This window comes from Sturnus vulgaris, chromosome 6 (genome assembly GCF_052056855.1).
Source record: "Sturnus vulgaris isolate bStuVul1 chromosome 6, bStuVul1.hap1, whole genome shotgun sequence".
NCBI classification, from domain to species: domain Eukaryota; kingdom Metazoa; phylum Chordata; class Aves; order Passeriformes; family Sturnidae; genus Sturnus; species Sturnus vulgaris.
In genome coordinates, this window is record NC_142248.1 from 45,237,366 (window position 1) to 45,259,566 (window position 22,201).

Here is a 22,201-nt window from a genome sequence, read left to right on the forward strand (position 1 = left end):
CCTGAAGTTTCAAGGTTAGAACAGGAAGGGACACTGGCTATAAAACACACTCAAGAGCAGTAGCAGATCTTCCCCAGCATTGCTGACACCTCAAAAGGACATCACTCTTGTTCTCCACCACCACGTCCACCTGCAGGGCCTGATGGCCTCCAGGATGAGGTGGGTGAGCACTCACCTCACTGGCTGAGTGATGGTCTGCAGAGAGCACCTCCAGGGACAAAGAGCTTTGAATTTATAGAGGGGGCAGAAAATCTGTACCTGCTGTTCAGTGCTGGAGCAGGGGATTATGGATGGACTCGATGATTTCAAAGGTCTTTCCCAACCTAAGTGATCCCATGATTCTGTGCTGTTCTCACTCACAGTCCTGTTTGCTGCTATATTGATGTACATGGATTTCAGCAAATAACTCTGCTCACACCTGATCTTCTCATACAACCATTCTGATTTCAAGCTCGAGGATTAGCAAGATTTTGTAGCACCGGGAACCTGACAAAGTGTGAGACTTCTGGAAGTGTTCCCTGCCCGTTGTGTGTGACACTAGAGGGCATGAGCAAGACAACAAATTCCCTTGTCTGCCACCACTGAGAAGCTCAAGTGTAATAAAGGCCAACGAGCTTTTCTCAGTCTATCAGTAAAAGAGAAGAAAAGCAGACATGAGAGGTGTCCCCAGGTGGCAGGATGAGTGCCAGGGTGCCAAGTCTCAGCAAGGCCAACTGAGGAACAATTTTCTGAAGGCAATTCCAAAAGCTAATCCACCCCCAGCAAGAACAGGACATTTGTTTGCTTCACTGCTCTAACCTCACCAAGACTTTTTCACTTTCTCATGACGTGTTTTGCTAAGTCTGCATGGCAGGAAATGTGTTCCCATGTGAGGCAAACACAGGCTGAGGACACACAGTGCCCTCCCTTCAGGTATTGCTGAAATCTACACAACAACTTTCAAGCTGCCCATCAACCCAACACAGATCAGGATGGTCCTGTGAGTTAAAATATGCATTTATCCCATCACCCAGCTCAGTCTGGGCACCAGGTATGGCAACAGGGCTGTCTCCAGTGGTAGGCAGCATAGCAGGGTAGGGGAGGAAGAGTCAGGAAACCCACACTCTGTTCATGGCAAGTGCTTTCTTGTTGTTGTTTGCTCCATCTCAATTCCCTGATGACTCGGGGAGAGCTCCAGCACGTTCATCTGCCCTCTCACTGGGGATTCCATAACTGGAGCAAATGTTGGCAAAATCCTGCAGGCCATGTCACACACACATGCTCTGACACACAGTCCAGCAGCTGCAGATCTGCCTGCAGAGCAGGATCACAGAAACACAGAATGGTTTGGGTTGGAAGGGACCTTAGAGGTCATCTAGTACAATCCCTTGCCATGGGCAGGGACACTTTCCACTATCCCAGGTTGTTCCAAGTCCTGCCCAGTCTGGCCTTGGACACTTCCGGGGATCCAGGGGCAGCCACAGCTACTCTGAGCATCCTGTGCCTCACCATCCTCACAGGGAAGAATTTCCTCCTAATATCCCATCTAACCCTGCCTTGTGTCAGTTTGAACCTGGGCAGAGGTGTGTGGAAGAACCCTGATTCACTTCTCTTCAGCTCTAGGACAAACTGGAGATTTTTCTTTTTCAGGACAAGAAATTTGTACAGGTGAGTATTTCTCCTCCTTTGCTCTGCTTGCTCTCCTCCTTCTCCTTCTCCTTCTCCTTCTCCTTCTCCTTCTCCTTCTCCTTCTCCTTCTCCTTCTCCTTCTCCTTCTCCTTCTCCTTCTCCTTCTCCTTCTCCTTCTCCTTCTCCTTCTCCTTCTCCCTCTCCTGGTAGACAAACAGCACCAGTTTTCTGGCAGACATTCCCAAGGGAAGGGTGTAGCAGTCCTGAGCACCCGGCACCTTTCCCATTTGTGCAGGAGCGGAAGGGTGGCTCCAGACTGGCAAGAGTTTTGCTGGTCCAAGGACCTCTCTGCTCCCTCAGGGGAACCCAGGCAGTGCAGGGACACTGAAACACCAAAGAGTGCAACATCCCTCCAGGATGAACACAGTGCCAACGCCTGGGATCCCTGCCCTGCAGGATATTCCCTGGCAAGGTCTCTGACTGTATCTATCCCTCACTGACCTGTAACTTTATGGTCCAAATGAGACCAGTGCATCTGCAATCCTCCTCCTCAGCACAATTCCCTTCCAAGAAGGTGGAAAACACAGGGCTAAGCTGTGCTTCCATTTAACAAATCCTGTCATGCCATCACACCGTGCTCGGGTGGAGCCAGTTACAGGGGTAGGGAAGGAGCTGGAGCCCCCACGCAAGAAGCTGCTGGCAGCTTTGAAAACAAGCTGCTTCCCTCTGTCCTCTCAGAGTTTCCAGGCCATGTCTCCCTCACAAAGGCATTGTGCAACCCCAACATTTTGCAACTGCTGCCTGACCTGGCCACAGAGCCAGGACTCCGGGTTTCACCCCGTCCCCCACTCCGGAGCAGCTCCAGCCTCCTCCGAGCCCATGCCAAGGCTGCCTGCACTCCCAGCACGCTAAAGCTTGGTTTAAAGCTGCATCTCAAGCTTTGTAGGAATTGCTGATGCAGTGGATGGGAAGGAGCACATGAACATCACAGAATCCCAGGATGGTTTGGGTTTGGAAGGGACCTTAAATTCCATCTGGTTCCACTCCCCTGCCATGGGCCTGACACTTTCCATTAGCCCAGACTGAAGACTCATCCAGCCTGGCCTTGAACACTTCCAAGGATGAGACAGCCACAGCTTCTCTGGGCCAGCTTCCATTGTTTGGGGTGAGTCCATTCCTCTAATCACTCCAGACGCAAATTCATCACTTAGGACACTGCTCCCACTCCTGGAGCACCATTAATGTGGTAAATCCAGAGTGACTCCTTCAGAACATTCCAGACTTGCCTCCTGCAACATCTCCTCAAGTCTTGGCTAACCCCTGTCAGTGCAGTTATGGGAGAGCTGGACATGAACCAATCCTGAAGCAAATCTCAAAACTGGAGTCAAAGTCAAGGACAGCACAAAGCAAAACATCACATGAGCTTCAGCCACCCATATTTAAGCCCTGTGCCATGACAGCATTAAACCTCATTGTGCCACAGCAGCAGAGAATGTAGCCCAGGTAAGATCACCACATCACTGTTCTGGGAAAGACTTTGCCCCATCCTGGTGTCAGGAAAGACTTTGCCCCATTCTGGCAGTGCCTTTGCAGGGATGGGTCAGGGAAGGTTGTGCCCTTCCCTGGGTGTTGCTGGATTAAAGCCTCTGCACAGATAAACACCTCTGAGTAAGAGGGAGAACTTAAAACTAATAACAACACTAAAACCTAAACAAACACTAAGGAGTTGAGGACTTTGCTTTGGAATAAAAGATTAATAAACATATTGATTGAGTCAAGGGGCTGGGACAAAGGCTGACAGCCGTGTTTATTTTTTAGCATCTATCTGTGGACTCACCAGGCTTTTGCCCAAGCCAAATATTGTGTTAAGGAAGTTTATGAACTGACACATGAAGTGTGGTTGGGTCACCTCCAGCTCAGCCCACGGTTGTCTGAGCATGGTGCCACCAAAATATGTCTGCAGGAGTTAGAGCAGCTTAACACGTGGGCCTGAACTATCACTAGCAGAGGATGATGCAGCCAAGCAAGTGGCAGAGATTGAAGGAAGAATTCAGACAAAGGACTGGGTAAAGTGTAGGGCTGTGGGCAGACCCACAGGTGTTCCTGTCCCAGCTGCTGCTGAACACATCAAATTCTGGGAGAATTTAGGAAAAACCACAGCACTGCAGCAGCTCAGGCACTGCTGAGTAGTTCAGCTGTTGCCTCAGTTTTGGCATCTTGTCCCCCCACTTGGGGACCACAGTGGGCAAGGGGTGGGTCAGTGCTGCTGCTGAGAGCTAAGTCTGAGCACAGAAAGGCTCAAAAAACCACCAAGGGTGGTTCTTTGTGGAAAGAGTCCTTCAAGACCAAACACGTCTTGCCAAGTTCCAGTCACTGTCAGTGATTAACCTGCTGCACCCAGCACACCTCCCTGCTTCTAAACCCTGACATGAGGAACCAGAGCCCTTCTGCAGCCTCTCTTCCCACTTCTTCCACGGTGTGCAAAGCCTCTGAACCACCAGGCATGCAAAAAACACGTGGAAAACCCCCCAAAAATAATCCTTGGAGAAGTTTAACAGACCAACCGCAAGTAAATTCAGGGGTTTTTCTCACCCTGCCTTCTTGTTAGACCTTTCTCATGCAGCTCTGGAACAGCTTCACAGCACAGGGTCTGTCTCTCAGAGAAGCTGAACGTCACACAATCTCACAGCAGCAGGAGCTGGGGGCTTCACAGACAGGGGATTGGATGGGAATGATGGTTTAGAGTCTGTGGAGAAGCTGAGACCCTTCTGCTAAATCCCCACACGCCTGCAAGGGTGGACACAGGAGAGGCAGGACCAAGGTGCTACAGCAATAAACCCAGAGCTGTGTTTCGTTTTGCTGCTGACTTGAAACATCACTTTAAAAAAAAGCAATTCTTACAGGAGAGAGAAAAGCCCAGAAGTCTTAAGTGACCATTTTAAAGCTTTTAGCTATTTAATTGTGGCTTTCCACACTCTGATAAAGAAACCAGGGCTGCTGCCACAAGAAGCCTCTCCTCCCCAAAGTGCTCTCTGCATCCCTGATTTCTAGGAGATGCTGAAAAAGCATCTTGGAGAGACTTCTGAATATCCCAGAGTGAAGGAGGACAGGCAGCCCTGCAGGTGACATGGTGGCAGTCACCCAAAGGTGTGACAGAGCAAGTGGGTGGGCAGGGGAGCTTCTGAATCCCACTGAGAAGATGCTTTGTTCCTGTTCTCCCAAAGAAGGCTCACAGGTATCAATGGCTGCTTTGAACACCAGTTGTAGCTGCACTACAGCTTCACACAAAGACATTAGACAGATCTCCACGTGTCCAAGCCTTGGGCTGGGCTCTGCACCATCCATCAAAGCCTGGCAAGGTCTCCATGGGGGAAGAACCACCCAGCTCTCCTGGAAAACACTGAGGACTGTCCATCTAAACTCCTCAATCACCACCAGCTTCCCACCTCTGCACTGCAAATACAAGTGAACATTTCAGATACCCTGAAGCTGATGGATTCCAGCTCTGCTTCCAAAACTTATGCCTGCATTAAGGGTCCCAATCCCATTTCTTCTCAGGGAGTCCTCAGCACACTTTTGGATTTGCCTCAAGGCCCCCAGCTCACTTTCGGACATGAAGCATCAGCTTCCTGCTTGTTATAGGCACTCTTGAAACATGAAATGTAAATCTACACAAAGCTACATGAAATACATGGGGTTCCCTTCAGAAACATTTTTGGTCTTTTTCTCACTCTTTGCTGTTTTTCCCTCTCTCCAGCTCCCAGGTCTTTAAAACCCCACAGCATCAGAGGAAAAAAAACCCCAACAAGGCAAGCAGGAAATTAAAAAAGCAGGTGAGGAAAGGAAAAAGGAGGAAAAAAAAAATAACAAAGGAGCTTCCTATGGCCCAGATGAGTTCATCCCCTCTGCTAACCACGCCAACACAGCTGGGATGGGGTGGGGGGACTGTCCCCAGAGCCTCCCGTGGGTACTCACTGGTGCTTGTGCTAGTGCCGATGGTGTTGATGGTGGTGGGGACAGAGGAGGAGGAGTAGAGGGGCAGGTGGCCATTCTCACAGGCCAGGCTTTTGTCCTGCCAGCTGGAGGCGCTGACGCTGATGCCGGAGTCCCGGGAGGAGTTCTGCCACCCGTTGAGTTTGTCATCCGAGTTCTGTCTTTGGTGATAGTAGTGAGCCTGCTGCCCGTAGTCCAGCGAGTCGGAGCGGCCGCGGCCCTGGCCACCGAAGCCGCCCGACGTGCGGTCCTCCAGGTGGTTGAGCCACATGGCCAGGGCGCTCCTGTCCTCCAGGGAGGTGGCAGGGTGGATCAAGGCGTAGGACAGCAGCTGCCTGCTCTCCTCGATGTGCTGGTTGTGCTCGATGGAGTGCGCCAGGATTTTGGGCAAGAGTTTCATGTACTCGACTTTCGCCTCGATGTTGCCGGGCTTCAGTAAAGGCAGGTGGGTTAGCAAGAGGGAGATCACTTTATCCTTGGATTCCTGTTGCCACTGGTTAATGATTCCTGTTGGAGGGATGGGGGGGGGGAGGGGAAACAAGAAGATTAATGAGAAATTGGAAAACAGAGATAATAAAGAAATAACCAGGTCATGGCAGGGTAAATACAGCACGCCAAAGGGATTTATTTCCACATGTGTGGTACCACAGCGTGAGCATCTCCCTTGCAAGCTCCCTCCAAAACCATTGGCACAGCAAAGTGTGCCAAACTGGATACCAGAAGTTACCAAATGCTCCTGAAAATCTCTAAAAAAGCCGAACTACACCCAGCTCTACTCCACTGCTGTTGTGTTTATTTTAATCAAAATCACGATTTGGCCCAAATTTTCTGCATTGTTGCAGATTACAAAAGGACTCGGTGGACAAAGCTAACCTTTGAAAAGAACTTGGTTGGAAAATTGAAAAGGTCAAGATTCAAAGGAGGTAACACAGGTGAGAGCCACAGAGGGAAGAAGCTTTCCAGCAGGAACACGCTCATCCAACCAGGGTGCTGGTGCATCCACCAGCCCCAAAGGTAAGGAGGGAAAGGCTCAGCTGAAACAGCCCCAGAGCTCCTGCTCCTCTGTTAGATCACAGCAAATAGGAGAGGTTTCAGAAGACCAGGAAAAAAAAAAAAGGAAACCTAGGGGTTAGATTTAAATATGCAGAAGGAAAAGTCAGGGAATTACAAACTGGTCACTTAACTCAAACTCCTGGAAAACTGATGGAACAAATAAGGAAACAACCTATTTGTAAGCACTTAGAAGATAACAAGATGATAAGTGACTGCCGACACCCATTTGTCAAGAGCAATTTGATTTCCTTCTGTGACAGAGCACCTGGCCTGTGAATAGCTGGAGGAACAGGCAGTGCTGTAGATCTTGATATTCATTAGGTGCTGCTGCACATGGCTCCCTCAGCAGCACAGCAGAGAGAAACTGCTCTAATGGGGGCACACAACTCATCTGAAAAACATATGGAGGGAGCTGGTGGTGCTGATTCATTGTCAGACTGGGAGGATGTGCTGGGCAAGGAGACCTGTGCTGGCCCTGACACCACCCAGCCTGTCACTGGTGATAAGGGTGATGTGATAAACGTGATCAGCACGCAGGTATTGTGCTAAGAGAAAGGAAAACACTCCAGGAAACTGGACTAGAGGTCAAACCATGTTGAGGACTCGAAGGGGTGGCCTGGAGCTGTGTCAGGGGAGGTTTAGGCTGGAGATCAGGAAAAGGTTCTTCCCCCAAAGGGTGGTGGGCACTGACCAGGCTCCCCAGGGATTGGGCACAGCACCAGCCTGCCAGAGTTCCAAGAGAATTTGGATGCTCTCAGGCACAGGGTGGGATTATTGGAGTGCCCTGTGCAGGGCCAGGAGTTGGACTTGATGATCCTTTTGGGTCCCCTTCCAGCTCAGGATATTCTGTGATCCCATGAGACTTGGAGAGATGTGAAAGAACATCTGCATTAAGCAGGTGCAAACATCTGCATTAAGCAGGTGGGAACAAATGAGGTGGGAAGAGCCTGGCTTGGAAGAGTCAGTCAGATACTGTGCTGCACAGAGAAGCTGCAGCAGCCAGCCTGACACCTGGCTGAGAGGTGAACACTGGCTGCTCTCCACTTCTGCTGCTGCCCAGGGAAATGGTGGAGTCCCCATCCCTGGAGGGGTTTACAGCCATGAGGATGTGGCCCTTGGGGACATGGCTCAGTGGTGGCCTCAGCAGTGCTGGGGGAATGGTTGAACTCAATGATCTTGGAGAGCTTTCCCAACCTAAACAATTCTACGAATCTGTGACTTGAACTGCAGCAAAGATGAATGAGGTTGGAAATGATGAAAGTGCCTTCTGTAGGGCAGGATGGCCTAGGACATTGGGAGATCTCCATCACCAGAGGTTTCTCTGAAGGGCTGATACAAACTCCAAAATCTACCAAATCTACCCAGACCAGCCAACTGACACTGCCCAGCCCTGGGGCAGTCTCTCCTCCAGCGCTGGCCAAACCCCTCTGTAAAGCCTTCAAACTTTCAGCCCCTGTGCTACAGGAGCCACAGCTGAACCTGGGCTGGAGAGCACTCCCTCCTGTGCTTGCTTTCAACACACTGCCCAAAACTTCATCAGGTGAAATGCTGAAAAAATCCCCCCAAACTTTACGTTCTCTGTCCCTGTCTGCTGTCTTCAATCCATTCTGCACAGGAAGCTGCTCTAAATCATTGATTGTCCCCACAGCCCCTGTGTGTTTCTGAGCTAGGGTAACTGAACCCACACCACTGAAATGCAGATCCAGATCTCCAGCTGTAGGATCATTCATCAGGTTTGCTCTTGGGAAGGCACAAGAGCAAATCCATATCCAGCTCAGGATATTCTGTGACCCAGGAACTGGACTCTACAATCCTCACGGGTCCCCTCCACCTCAGGATATTCCATGATTTCATATGACCCATGCTGCTGGCCAGCAGCCCTCCCACCACCCCTGACCCAGAAGAGAGCTGTTAAAGCAGCACCTTCTCCCAGTTAGGACCAAACTCTGGACATCAGTTTCCTGACAGCACTCACCCCTCCAGATTCACCTTCCCAGCTCCAAGGCATGCAACTGCTTTAATAGGAAGCCACTAGATGGCTTGCTGGAAACGCTGGCTACTCTCCCTGGAACTTTCTGCACTGGTATTTACTTCTCCACAGACCTCCCCCTCCTCCAGAGCCACTTCCTGAGCCAGCCACAGCGTGCCCTGTGCTGAAAGGAGCAAGGGGCACGACGTGGCACAGCTTTGGTGGAGAAGGAACAGCTGTATGGCAGCAGAGGGGACTTTGGGTAGTCTGGGTGTGCCCCTCTGCCCGTGGGAATGCTGTGAGGTTGTTTTGGTGCTAAAAAGATGGGATTTGGGAGAGCAACACTCAGCATGATGCTGTAAAGAGTACACAAGCATAGCAGGACTCAAGGCCCATCAGAGCATATCCATATTTTCCAAATGCAGGTGTCCCTGCTCCAGGCAAGGCTTCCTGTTGGGATGAATCTGATTTATCTGTCCCCTCTCTCTTAGTCAGCTGCCTGGTGAGTTGAAAACATGTCTTATTTTCTCCCATCCTCCTGCAGAGAGGGAAGTCACACCCCGATATTTTATCATCACTCTCGTGGTGGTTCAGCAGCACTTCCAGGCTGGCACAGCCAAAACCCAGCCTGGCACCAGCTGGGATTCTGTAGCAGCTCAGATAAACTGAGAAATCAAAGATCATTTAAAAAAAAAAAAAAAAAAAGGTCTGCAATGCACTGCTCAAAGAAGTGGATGCCACTTAAACACAGGAGCAAAATACAGGCAGAAAAAGCAGAGCCTGGGTGCAGGAGAGGAGGAGGAGGAGGAAGAGGAGGAAGAGGAGGAGGAAGGCAGGTGGCCATGGCTGGACTCCTCCTCCTCCTCCTCACATGGGGGAGAGCTCAGCATGAAGGTCCCCACTGGAGAAACACAGGATGGCGCCAGAGCTGCTTCTTGGGAGCTTTGCCTTGGACCTCCAAGAGATTTGGGGGTTTAAAGAACAACCCCAAAAGCTGGAGCACTGACCCAAAAGCCTGTGGCCGATGAAGGGCTGGGTGCCCTTCCCTGCCCTGGCCCAGGCAGGAGCTGGTCTCCTTCTCAGCCAGCAGCAGGATGTGCACAATTAAACAAAAATGGAAAATAATTAGATCTGAAAGAGGTTTGGCTCTCTCTGAGATGGGGCAGAAGGTCAGGCTTAATCCTGTCTGCCAGAAAACAGAGGGATCTGGAGAGGGCAGTGCAGGAGAGGGGAAGCTGGAGCTGCCTGTGGGCAGGGGGAGAGGGGCTGGCAATGCCCCAAAGCCCCTCTGCACCCTCTCCCTGAACACAGGAGCCCCCAGCTCAGCCCCTCACCTGCTGCCATGCACTCCTGGCCATCTGGGATATCTCATCCTTTATGGTCAGAACAAGCACTCTGGGGCAGCTGAGATTAGGATGTGTTTTGGGATCCCACATCCCGGGGTCCTGACATGATACCTGTGGTGGGTCACAGGCACCAATCACCTGACAGCCTCATCTGTTCCGCCTGGTGCTTCCCATCACGAGGATTTCACTGCTCTGTGGAATGTCACAGCTACTGCCAAATCTGAGCACAGAGAGAGCCCCAAAGTTAGAATCCCCTCCTTGCTGCCTTGAAACCCCCTAAAATCCCTGTCCTGCCACTGAACTGCCATCTCCTTTTGGAGATGAGGTCAGATAACAGCTGACCAGCCCTGAACAGGGATGGGAGCTGCTGGTAACCCCCAAGCAGAAAATCCCATTTTTTATTATGGAATATTTTCTTGGATGAAAAGCTGAATGAAGGTGGGATGTGAAACTACCTTCTACTGAAGGATTACTTAACTGACAGGATTTTGCTGCTAGACAGCCCAGCTGATGCATGTGCAGCATGCCTGTGGATAAATCCAGCTCCAAATATAGCCAGGTCCTGCTTCCAAGACTGGAACCTGTGCTTGTGCTATGAATAGGACCAACACCATCCCCAAAACCGGGGCTTTCTGGCTGGAAAAAAGAGGTGAAGTTTGTCAATTTATTAAGTTATTAAGGGATTTCTCTGTCACAAATCTGCTTAATCACTGCTGGATCTCTGCAATCTGTTAATTGCCACCATGTGCAGTGGTAATGGATCCACCTCTAACGTGTCCACACACAAGGGACCTTCCTGCCTTTTCTCTGAACCTGCCTCCTGAGGGATGAAGGGGTTATTTCACCCACCAGCAAGGCTCATGGTTATGATGTCCTGGGAACAGTCACAGTTTTCCAAATGTAAAGGCAGACCAGATGGACAAAGGCAGGGATAGACACAGACCCTGCAAAAAACAGCATGAGCAGCAGCACACTGGTGCCTGCATTTACAAAACCTGAAGGACCAAACTGCAGGGGTTTTAATTCTAGTTTTGATTTTTGCAAACGGATTTTTGGCTAGAAGATTCCAGTTTAAAAACCCCACCCCTGCTGAGAGGGATGGCCAAGAGCAGCTGTCAGCACAGGAAAAGAACGTGTGGGTCTCACCAGGTGACATGTCTTCAAGGAACGATGATAATGCCAAGTAACACTCAAGCACTTGAAGGAACCCAAAAAAACAACCAAACTCATCCAAGATAAACCATTTCATTTTGAAAGCAGAAATTGGGTTCTCCTCCCATTACTGTACACAACTTATTTCACAGTGAAGCACAACCCAATGGAAGTGTCCAGAGGAGGCCACAGAGATGCTCCAAGGGCTGGAGCCCCTCTGCTCTGGAGCCAGGCTGGGAGAGCTGGGAATGTTCACCTGGAGAGGAGAAGGATCCAGGGAGAGCTCAGAGCCCCTTGCAGAGCCTCAAGGGGCTCCAGGAGAGCTGGAGAGGGACTGGGGACAAGGGATGGAGGGACAGGACACAGGGAATGGCTTCCACTGCCAGAGGACAGGGATGGATGGGATATTGGGAATTGGGAATTCCTGGCTTTGAGGGTAGGGAGGCCCTGGCATAGGGTGCCCAGAGAAGCTGAGCCTGCCCCAAATCCCTGGAAGTGTCCAAGGCCAGGTTGGACAGGGCTTGGAGCACCCTGGAATAGTGGAAGGGGTCCCTTCCCAAGGCAAGGGGTTGGAATGGGTCTTCAATGTCCCTTTCAAACCAAACCATTCCAGGATTCCATGAATTTGCTGATTGTGATTTTGGTGAAGTGAGTGAGATGAGTGATGTGTAACTTATGAAATAGAAAACAGCTTATCCTGAGCAACAAGGACACCAATTTAAAACTAGAAGTGTTTTAAAAACTGCCCAAAGATCCTCTAAGTGACAAAGAGGACATTCACACAGGAGGCTTGGTATCAGTGCCCCTCAATGCTAAGTCAGTGCACTTAAGGGCTCCAGTTGTCAGCAAATTACTCTTAAATTACTTTTTTATTATGCCCTTGTTTTCAGTTTTCCATAAAAAGTTCTCAAAAGCCCATTCAGATAATTTGCCCAAGCAAGAAATGACTAAGAGAGGGAATCATGGGATCATTAAGGTTGGAAAAGACCTCTAAGATCATTGAGTCCAACCATTAACCAGATGTTCAAATCTGAAGGGCACCCTCCAAGCACCTTCCCAGAAGGGCTGAAATGAACTGCACTCTCAGATGTATTTGGGAGAAAAAACCAGGAATTTGTACTGAAAGTTTAGGTTGGGATCCTTGATCTCGTAAAGTGACACACTGCAGCATTAGGGACTGGAGAGAGGAACTGGGTGCTCCTGGATGGCAATCAAGCATTTCTAGGGATGGACAACACTGAGGTTTTCATGTCTTGGATGGCCAATAGCAAAAGAGAAATCCAATCCATGCTTAGGCAGCTGGCAACTGCTTCCAGTGAGCCTGGAACCAGTGGCCAGAGCAGGAGATGGCTATTTCTGGGTTTGCAGGAAGGGTTTTCAAGAGGCTTCCTCAGCAGCTCCCAGAAGAGGTTCCCATTGTTCACAGTTTCCTGGATTATGAATGCAAAACTGAATCTGGGTGATGGGCAGAGCTATGTGGAGGGCACCCACTTTTTATTGTCAGAGGCAGAAAAATCAGCACTTGGATTCCTCCTGCTGTGCCAAGACCCAGCAGCACATCACTGCCCACCAGCTGCTCCACACATCCATGGGAGATGCTGCACTTCCACCAAAATCCCCCAAAACTGCAGCAACCAAGGTCATCTCCAGCCAGCCCTGGGATCTCACACCTATTCCAGCTGCCTGGATGCCTTCACCAGGGAAAAAGGGGCCAAGAAACCTGGCCCTGCACATGAACACAGCCCAACAACCTCTGCTTGGCCACAGCACCATCTCCCAGTGAGGGACCATCATCACACAAACCTGAACTCTAGCTCTACTTGTTCCAGCTGCTCCCAAGCCCTTCTGTTTACCTTCATTTCCATTTGGATTTATCTGGTTTTATGCTTCAGTTCACCTGACTTCAGATTCTGAACTAGGTGATCTTTAAGGCTCCTCCCAACCCAAACCACTCAATGATTCTGTGAGAGGGGTGGAGAAACCACACCCCACCTCACACAGGGCAGTTTGCTGCAAAGATAAAGCAGAAGAGAAAAAAAAAAAAATCAAGAGATTTCACCCACAAGTCTGAATTTAAACCAAGTGTATCAACCAAGGGCAGGCTGCTGCCAGTCCCAGCCTTCCCACAACTGGGTTTACTGGGCTGTGAGATGGTCCAGCTCCCTGTCACAGAAATCCACTCTCCAACAGTACTGCAAACACAAACCTCTGCCCTGGCTCCTGCTGCAGCAGCTCGACTGAAGGTGAAGCACAGAGTGTTTCCAGCTAAAGGGATTTAAATTATTATTTGCAGTAATTAGCACCTGAACGTTGGCCCAGTCACAATACTTTGTTTGGGCGAATTTACATCATTCCATTCGTAAATCAGCCTCACTCCAAAGGCCAGCATTAAGGAAAACAAAGCAAGAAGCCCATTGGAAACACTTTGTACCCCATCCAGAGCACATCAATACCCTCGCTGTTAAACCTGGCAGCCTTTTCCCTCCACCAGAGGCGAAATAATCAGAATTTCAGCGTGTTCCTCCTCGTTATTGCAACCAACGCTAATTAAAAGGAAAAACATCTCAACAATAAAGGTCATTGCAGACCTGCCAACTGCACCAGGCAGAGAGGCTGTCACTGAAAACCTGAATCCTGCTCCTCATGTCCCAAGATTGATGCAGAATCAGAGCCAACACAGGGGAGAAGACACTGACGATGCTTCCAAGCACCTCCACACCCACGAGGCTGGGGTGAATGTGGAGGCTGTGGAAATCCCACCAGCCTTCCTGCTGCAGGTCTGAATTCATGCCTGTGCTAGCACTGACCTCAGCAGGGCAGGACGATCTAATCCCACACTGTCTGAAGGCAGCAGGAGCTGTGCCAAGCTGGATCCACGGCTGCCTGGCACCTCCTGCAGCTCCCAGCTCTGCATCCTGGGAAAGAGCTTCCTCAAAGGTCACCAAAACTGCTCACCCCACTGGATAATGTGGGATCTGACAGAGGAAAAAGCCAATAAATCCCCGTGGCTGGCTTTTTGCTGTCACTCCCTTCCATTCAGGTCTAACAGCCCAGCTTGGGGAGGAACTGGTGAAGCTCTTGCCCTGGAACTTTGCTAGGAGCTGGGAGCAGTCTGCAAAAAAGCCCTGGACACCAGGAGGGCTTGGGGACTGCTATGTGTGGGATTAAGGGCTCTGCAATTCCTCTCCTGGAGCATCCACAGCTTTGAGCCTCCAGGTCCAACACACTGAGTGCTACCCCAGCATCTTTGGTCTATAACGAGATATAAAAAGGCAACCACAGAATTCCCCTTTCCCTGACCGGCCACTTTCCTTTCCTGGGCAGATTCAAGGCTGGACAACCTCTCTGAAGGACAGACAGACCTTTTGCCCACCAGCACCCAGGAGGAGAGGACAGACAGACATCCCACAAGGCACATGGCACCATCTCCCTTCTCCTGCAGCCACATCCCACCTCACACCCTGGCTCTGTCACGGTGCCAGTGAGCAGCACAGCACGACGGAAAATCTGCCAGTGATGCACAGCAACCTCTGGGTTCACATGGTGCTGGCTCCCCTCCGTGTTTCCAGCAGCTACATCACACTCTAAGAGGCTAAAAATACATGAGGAAAGTACTTAATGTTTCTTTTCCACCCGAGCGGCTGCTGCAGAGAAGCTCCAAGTGGGAGGGGAGGTGAACAGACCAGAGTGGATGCAGGGAAGAGAAGCAAAAAAACGGAGCAGTAAGCACAGCACATCCTGCAAAAGGTGGTGGCTGGGGAAATCCCTGCTGCAGGCAACACTGGTTCCTTGGAAAAACAAAAGCAAGAGCCACATAACCATGGAAAGCAAAGTGTTTCTCACTACAGAGCAGGACTTAAGCCAGGTTGGACAGGACTTGGTCTAGTGGAAGGTGTCCCTGTCCATGGCAAGGGGTTAGAATGAGCTGATCTTTAAGGTTCCAACTCAAACCAGTCTGTCATTCTGTGGTTCAGCACAGACAAGAGCACAGAGGAACTCAGGAAGGAGCATTTCCTCCATTCCTAATTACCAAGATTAAGAAGCTCCATGTGAATTAACTACACAATATTCCTCCTTAAATGCAGCAGTGAATATTTAACCACCAAAACCAATTCTGTTCCAAAGATGCAACCTTCCTGCAATGGCTCCCTGGGTGCAACAGGTGAGTCCTTCATCACCCAGGGCCCAGGCAGGAGGAATGGGCTTGTCACCACACCTGGGTGGCAGGAGGCACCTGGGCTGCTGCACTTCATTTTGGAAGAACATCTGGTTTCATGGAATTCTGAAATGGTTTGTTTTGGGCAGGGACACCTTCCACTATCCCAGGTGGCTCCAAACCCCATCCAACCTGGCCTTAAACACTTCAGGGATGGGGCAGCCACAGCTTCACTGGGCAACTCTTTCAACAATTTCTCCCAATTCTTCTTGGGATGCCAGGCAAGGGGCAGGTGACTGTATTACATGTAAGTTCTGGGGAAATAAAAAGCAAACAACCCCCTACTCCCATCTCCAAACCCCCTGTGTGGGATAAGACACGAGTCCTACTCGACTTGCTGCCCTTTCAAAGGCAGCTCTCCTTGGGCAGTGAGCTCTATCACTCCATGATGTTGTCCAAAGCAACAGCAGCCCCATCAAATTTTAGCAGGAGTTGGGAATTTCAGCACTGAAGCCAGGCTCAAAGACAATCCTCCATCAGATCTTCCCATCCTGTCACCCCAAACATGCTGAGGAAACCCCACCAGCAGACACAGCAGCTCAGCACCCTCCACCCAACTTGTAAACCCCAAGTGGGAGCAGAATGCCCATTATTTTGGTCAGATGCAGAGCAAACTGGAATATATCTCACCAAAACATCCCTTAACTCCCACTGAGATCCACAAGAACAGAAAAGCCCAGCTCCACTGTGAGTAGAAATGAGTAAGATTTTCATTTTTTTGCCACTATTTTCCCCCTCTGCCTCCTGAGCTTGCCAGAGCTCCAGTCATTAGGAGGCTGTTTGTACAAACCCAGAAGTGATGTATTTTTAGCACTGGAGAATTGCATGGCACGATCATTAAGGAGCTTCTGCAGACAGCAACAAGAGCAGGGATTTTTCCTTCTCTAAATTGGCTCCAGCCACTACAGTTTTCAGCCCAAAGCAGACTTTCAGGAAATTCAGGAGGAGAGGGAGCCTTTTTCCATGACATATTTAATGCTGAGCTGAAGTACATTCGATTTTCACACTGTGCATCCAACAGGAGGTTTTATGGATTTGTTTTCTAGGCTGTACTGTTGCACACTTTTGCTACAGAGCATAATACCCTGTATTATCACAACACTCCCTAGCAACAGGACTTTAATTTAGTGCAGAGATTTCCAATGCTGAGAGCATTTCACTGACTCAGAGCAAAGATGACACGCTGGGAAACCTTATCAAAAGCCCCACGGGTGCCAAGGGAATCTACACCACATGAATGATGGCATTCAAGCTTCTCAACACAACGTGGCCAGTGCTGGCACAGAGAACACCTTGAGAAAGAGGAATTTGCTTCACTGATTTCACAAGCCACAGTCCAGCCAGCGTGGAGTGATGTCTACTTTGATGGGAGCAGCGCCAATGGGTGGGAAATAAGAGTGAAAACTCAACCCAGAGAAATGTGGGGAATGGTTCAGTGTCAGAAATGAGAGCTCAGAGCTCAGAGCCAGAGGGAACATCAGCAAGGATGAGGTGCCACCTCCTGCATCTCACCCCAAGGTCAGGACGAGGACAGATGCTTGGTAGACAAACCAACCAAGCTCCCACAAAAGCTGTCCTGAAGAGTGAAGCCAACCTGACAACAATGCCCAGTGCCAGTTTCCCTTTACTCACTGGAGCACCCGAGCCCCTGGGCATCACGGGCATCCTGTTCCCAAACCTCACATGGGGAGGATGGACTTTGGGAAGCCCAGAAAAATAATGTCAGGGTCCTACCTGACCACAGAGAGCATGCAAAGGTGCAAAAGCCCCATCAGCACTGTGGGCACTGTCAGGTGCTGCTCCACCTCTGCCCAGTGGGGCAGAAGAGCAGGAGAAAGCAGGAGCACCATCCATTAGTTTATTCTTCCCCCTCACATTGTCATTTTTGGCCTGAAGGAGGGCAGTGACCTGGCTCATGGCACAGCCCCACAGGAGGGCTGTGTTGAAGGGGTGGGATGCAGATCCTGGTGCTCATCCTGGCACAAGGGGAACCCCTGGCACCCCATTCATTCCCTGCGGGTCACTCCAAGTGCAGGGTGGGTTGAGAAGTCTCTCATGGGCAGAAATGACACCAAAAGCATGTCCCTTGTGGAGAGCAGAGGGGAATCCATCAGCCCTTGTGCATGCAAAGAGGAGACAGGGATATGAGAGCAGCCGTGCCAGCTCTGATGGACAAAGATATCCCGACGAGATCCTGGGTCAAGTGGCTTTTGTTGGCTGCTGTGCAAAGCCAGCTGAGCCCAGCCAGCCCACAGCCACGGGATGGGTCAGCAAGGATTAAAAACAGAATGAAACAGGGGCTGCAGATGGCTTCCAGAAGCCCCATCACTCCCTGGAGCCCGTGAGCTCAGCCATGGGCTGCTGGTTTTGCTGCTCCTGGGACCTGGGGTACAGGTGGGAAATGAGTTCACTGCCTGCTTTCACTTACACCAGGGTTATATTGCTCACATGCCTCCACACACCCTCAAATCCAGATTTCCAGTGGAATTTCCTAGGATGCAGGAAGCCAAAGAAATAAAACATGCAATTTCTGTATCTCTTCTTTGAGCCTAATCCACAAAAACACCCAAATCTTCCTGACTTTCAGTGAGGAGACTACAGGCACAACCACAGGCATGGAGGAAATACTCCTCTGACTTCTTATTTCAATTGCAAAAAGTCTTTTACCAAAAGCTTAATTGAAATGCAGATAAGTTGCTTCAAAGGCTAAAATAAATATATAAAAAATTATCTGAATGTCATAACGGTGTTGCCTAAAATGGATAAAGGATTTAGAAGGGGGAAAAATAATACTAAAAATAAGTTATGAAGAGTATGCAAGGTATTGATATACAGCACATGGTTTAAACTGTTAATCATTGAACAGATTCCAGTATAAAAATAAAGAGACTGAAGCTGCACATAATGGAGGAGTTGCTCTATTTATAAATTCTCTGTGCAAAGGGCAGTGAGGGCCAGGATGAGCCAGCAGTGGAGGCAGAGGGACGCTGCTACGGAGCCGATATTTGAGGGAAAATAAACAAGGTTATTTATTATTTTTTTTTTAAAAAAAAACGTTGTCAACAAAATCAAACCGAGTTGCCCAGGAGCCTGTGTGCCCCAGCCATGTGAGCAGCATTTCCAGCCCTGGCATGTGACAGCTCTCCCAATTTAGCCAGTAACTGACTCCCTCTGACCTGTAATAACACCGCTCCCAAATTAGAGCCCTCAATTTGACTTGGCTCTGGTCCTTCCCTCCCAGCTACATAAAGCATCCTTTTTCCCCCCCTCTCCCCGAACATTCCTAATCCCGTCCTTTTGCACTGCCAACTCAAACTCCCATTTAGTCTTTTCCTATTTTTTTCTGGGAGTGGGGGGAGTTGTGGAGGGACGAGGGGGGTGCAGGCAGCAAAGGGCAGGGGGGAAAAAAGACCGGTGGAAAAACACCAAGAGACAAAAACAACAACAAAATCAGACAAAAATTCCAAGTTGGTGACATTCAGCTGGAAAAGCTCAATGACTCACATGCAAATAAAATCTGCCTAAATTCACTGTTGCATGACGCAGGCCACTGGCTTCAGCATGAAAAAAAAAGGCCGGGATGAAATCATCCACAATTAAATGGGAGCTTGGAAAGCTGCAAAAAGCAGCATCAGCGTGGCTCCCTCGGCTTAATAGGAAACACAAAGGAAGGAAGTTCAGAGGAGTGAGAACATCCCCCTTTTCCCCTCCTTCCCACCAACACCTCACACCATCCCCATCAGTCATCCCCAACCCTTGGTGTGGCTCCTCCAGCAAGCAGCTCCCCAGCAGCCTGCTGCCAGATTTTAATGGGCTTTCCTGGAATACCAGCTCAAAAGTAAAATAAAAAGAAATGTGGCTACGTAGCAAGGCAAACCTCGCCCAAGCAGCCAGCAGCTTCTTCCAGAGATTTCTGTCCTGATCTTTTGCAGAATGGTCGGAGATGTTGGAGAGTTAATGGTGAGAAACTCTGGAGTAAATCCAGCCCCTCCCCAAATCGTCTGTACAGGCAGGGAGGGATTTAAATCTCAGTCCTCAGGTTTGCTCTTACATTGGATCAGTGCTTTAATATTCTCCAATGCTGTCTGAAGTCACATTATAGGAATGCACTTGGAGTGACCCACAGGGAATGAATGGGGTGCCAGGGGTTCCCCTTGTGCCAGGATGAGCACCAGGATCTGCATCCCACCCCTTCAACACAGCCCTCCTGTGGGGCTGTGCCATGAGCCAGGTCACTGCCCTCCTTCAGGCCAAAAATGACAATGTGAGGGGGAAGAATAAACGAAAAAAGGTCATTTTAACCTGGATTGGGAGTCACAGCATGGTTTTCAAAAGGCTTTTGGTGCAAACAAACCTGAAAACAAGAGCTGGCACCTCTGCACACTCTGGGGATCACCTGGTGAGTGCCATCCCTCAGATCTGCTCTGGTGAGATCCCACCTGGAGTCTGGCATCCAGCTCTGGGATCCCAAACACAGGAAGGACATGGAGATGCTGGAGAGAGTCCAGAAAAGGCCATGGAGATGCTGCAAGGGCTGGGAGAGCTGGGGGTGTTCACCTGGAGAAGACTCCAAGGAGAGCTCAGAGCCTCTTCCAGTACCCAAAGGGGCTCCAAGAGAGCTGGAGAGGGACTCTGGTCAAAACGTGGAGTGACAAGACAGTGGGGAACAACTTCCCACTGTCAGGAGCAGGGCATTGGGAAGACAGGATATTGGGAAGAAATTCTTCCCTGTGAGGGTGGTGAGGCCCTGGCACAGGGTGCAGTGGCTGTGTGGCAGCTGTGGCTGCCTCTGGATCCCTGGAAGTGTCAAGGTCAGGTTGGACAGGGCTTGGAGCATCCTGGTGGTTCCATGATCCATCTGGGATGCAGGAGGACACAACCTCGAGCATCCAAGAGTGGCCACAACGAGCTGTGAGACCACTGCACCTCACTTCAGCTACCAAGTGAATCCTCCCTCACAAGGAGAAATGAGGTGACCAGCTTCACATTCATTTGGCCACTGGGTGCTTCAACCTTTCTGGGCTTCCCTTCAGGCTGGATGTGCCTGTCCCTGGGATTTTGGAAGATTCCAGCTGAGCTGAGGACTTCTCAGCACTCTCTCCCTGTGGCCTGCAGTGGCTGCAGGAGCAGGGTGTGAGCAGGTCCATAAAAGGGAACTGGGAGACTCCAGCCTCCTGCCAGTAAGCCTACATTTGCTCTGGAGGAATCTGCACCTCCCCGGGAAAAAAAAAAACAAAAAAACCCAACAACAACAAAAAAAACCCATAAAAAAAATATATTGAGGTCTGTAAGTGGGGAAAGGCTGCAACTGCCTGCAGGAGGACATCAGACTGTGCAGGGGCCATCTGGTCACCCACCCTCAGTGACACTGCCCTCCCTTTGCCACCAGATGCTAATTCCTTTCATCCTGCCTGGCCCTCCGCTGGTGTAATTTTAGGTCTGTGAATAGGACCATCTGCCTTTGAGATGCTCGTTTATTTTTGGCTGAGCCCTCCCTTTCACCACTCCCTCCTTAAAGGAAGTCCAAACCAGGCACTGCTGGGAGCAGCGTTCCTTGTCTGGTCCTCTAATCACCAGCCATTAACGAGCTATCTAGAGGATGTTCTGAGCCGCTGTCACTCGTCAAATTGGGGGGTGTCATTATCTTCAAAGCACTTTGCAAACACTTTTTTCCTTCCTCCCAGTGTTGCCACCACGAAGTAGTAATTATTCACTTCTCTCTGAATATGGTGGGCTTGGTCCAGCATCCTGGAGCTCGGCCAAGACGTGCTCAGCAAAATTCAACGTGGCCAAAGTAAAGCTAAAACAAAGTGGTTCCTATCTTTGGATGCTGAGGACTGCTACCGTTGCTTCCTTTCCCACAGCAGACATGGAAATGGTAAAAATAAAAATAAATGCTGGAACCACAGCAGCCAATAGTGTAATTTCCACGTATTAAGCAATGCCTGGAGAAAAAAAAAGGGAGTTTTGAGGAAAGTTTTGCTTTTATACACATCTAAGTGCTATGAATGAAAGTCACTGTCACAATTATGGAAAACAGTAATTAGCAAAATACTGCATAAAAATGCTGAAAGAAATGCTTCTGGCTGGGGTGGCCATATGGGTGCTGCCAGCCAAAGCTGCACATGGATAAGCCCTGAGATCACAGCAAGGCCATGGGCAACCCCACCATGCCAGGGGCTCACTCATCCCTTGGGATGGATGTTGGACCCATCTCCTGGGATAAATGTGTGTCCTTCTACATGTCCCAGCCAAAGGCATCCCAGACTGCCTGGGAGGATGCAGGCAGGGTGAGCTAACAGGCTGAATCTGGGCATCTACCAGCCACAAAAATCACTGGTTTTTCTTCTTTTTTAAAATGTTCACAAGTGTCTGAGACACGTGGGAAGAATGGTTTCGGGTAACCCATTCCAGAACCAATTGGCTTCTCTGTACAAATCCAGGTTGTGCAAAGCTTGTGCTGCTCTACCAAATTATTTCTTTTTTTCAAAGATGAGGAAAGTTGTGGTTCAGTTTAAGGTCTGAGCCAGTTCTCAGCTCTGTTATGAACCTCCAGGAGCTACAGGACATGGAGCATACTGCTGGAAATCAGTGTTAGACACCAAAGAACACGTGTAAAGGGGAGCCCCTCTCACTGCATGCACCCCACAGGCTGAAGAGCAAGAGCCTGTTATGCTGCCAAGCCCCTCACAGGGAAAACAAACCCAGGACTTCAAAGAAGAAAATTTCTGTGCAATGCTGGAGGTGTTAAAATCAAGCCCTGGCTTTGGCTGGCCACAACTCCCTGCCCTGCAGGAGTCTGGGGAAACACCTGGTTGTTCATTGCTTCAAATTCTCTGCAGTAAATGAAAGAAAAAGGAACTT

At 49.9% G+C, this 22,201-nt stretch overlaps 1 protein-coding gene across 4 annotated transcripts in view; it reads right to left on the minus strand.

The window, feature by feature from the left end:
- Positions 1-22,201, minus strand: part of SAMD4A (sterile alpha motif domain containing 4A) — a 98,540-nt gene that overhangs the window by 31,728 nt on the left and 44,611 nt on the right. For all 4 annotated transcript variants that reach the window (XR_015804290.1, XM_088166402.1, XM_088166401.1 and 1 more), the window contains exon 3: positions 5,584-6,108. Coding sequence is in view for 3 of the 4 variants with exons in the window: in XM_088166402.1 (XP_088022528.1) it covers positions 5,584-6,108 (525 nt within the window). In the remaining variant the exon portion in view is untranslated. The remainder of the gene's footprint in view (positions 1-5,583; positions 6,109-22,201) is intronic.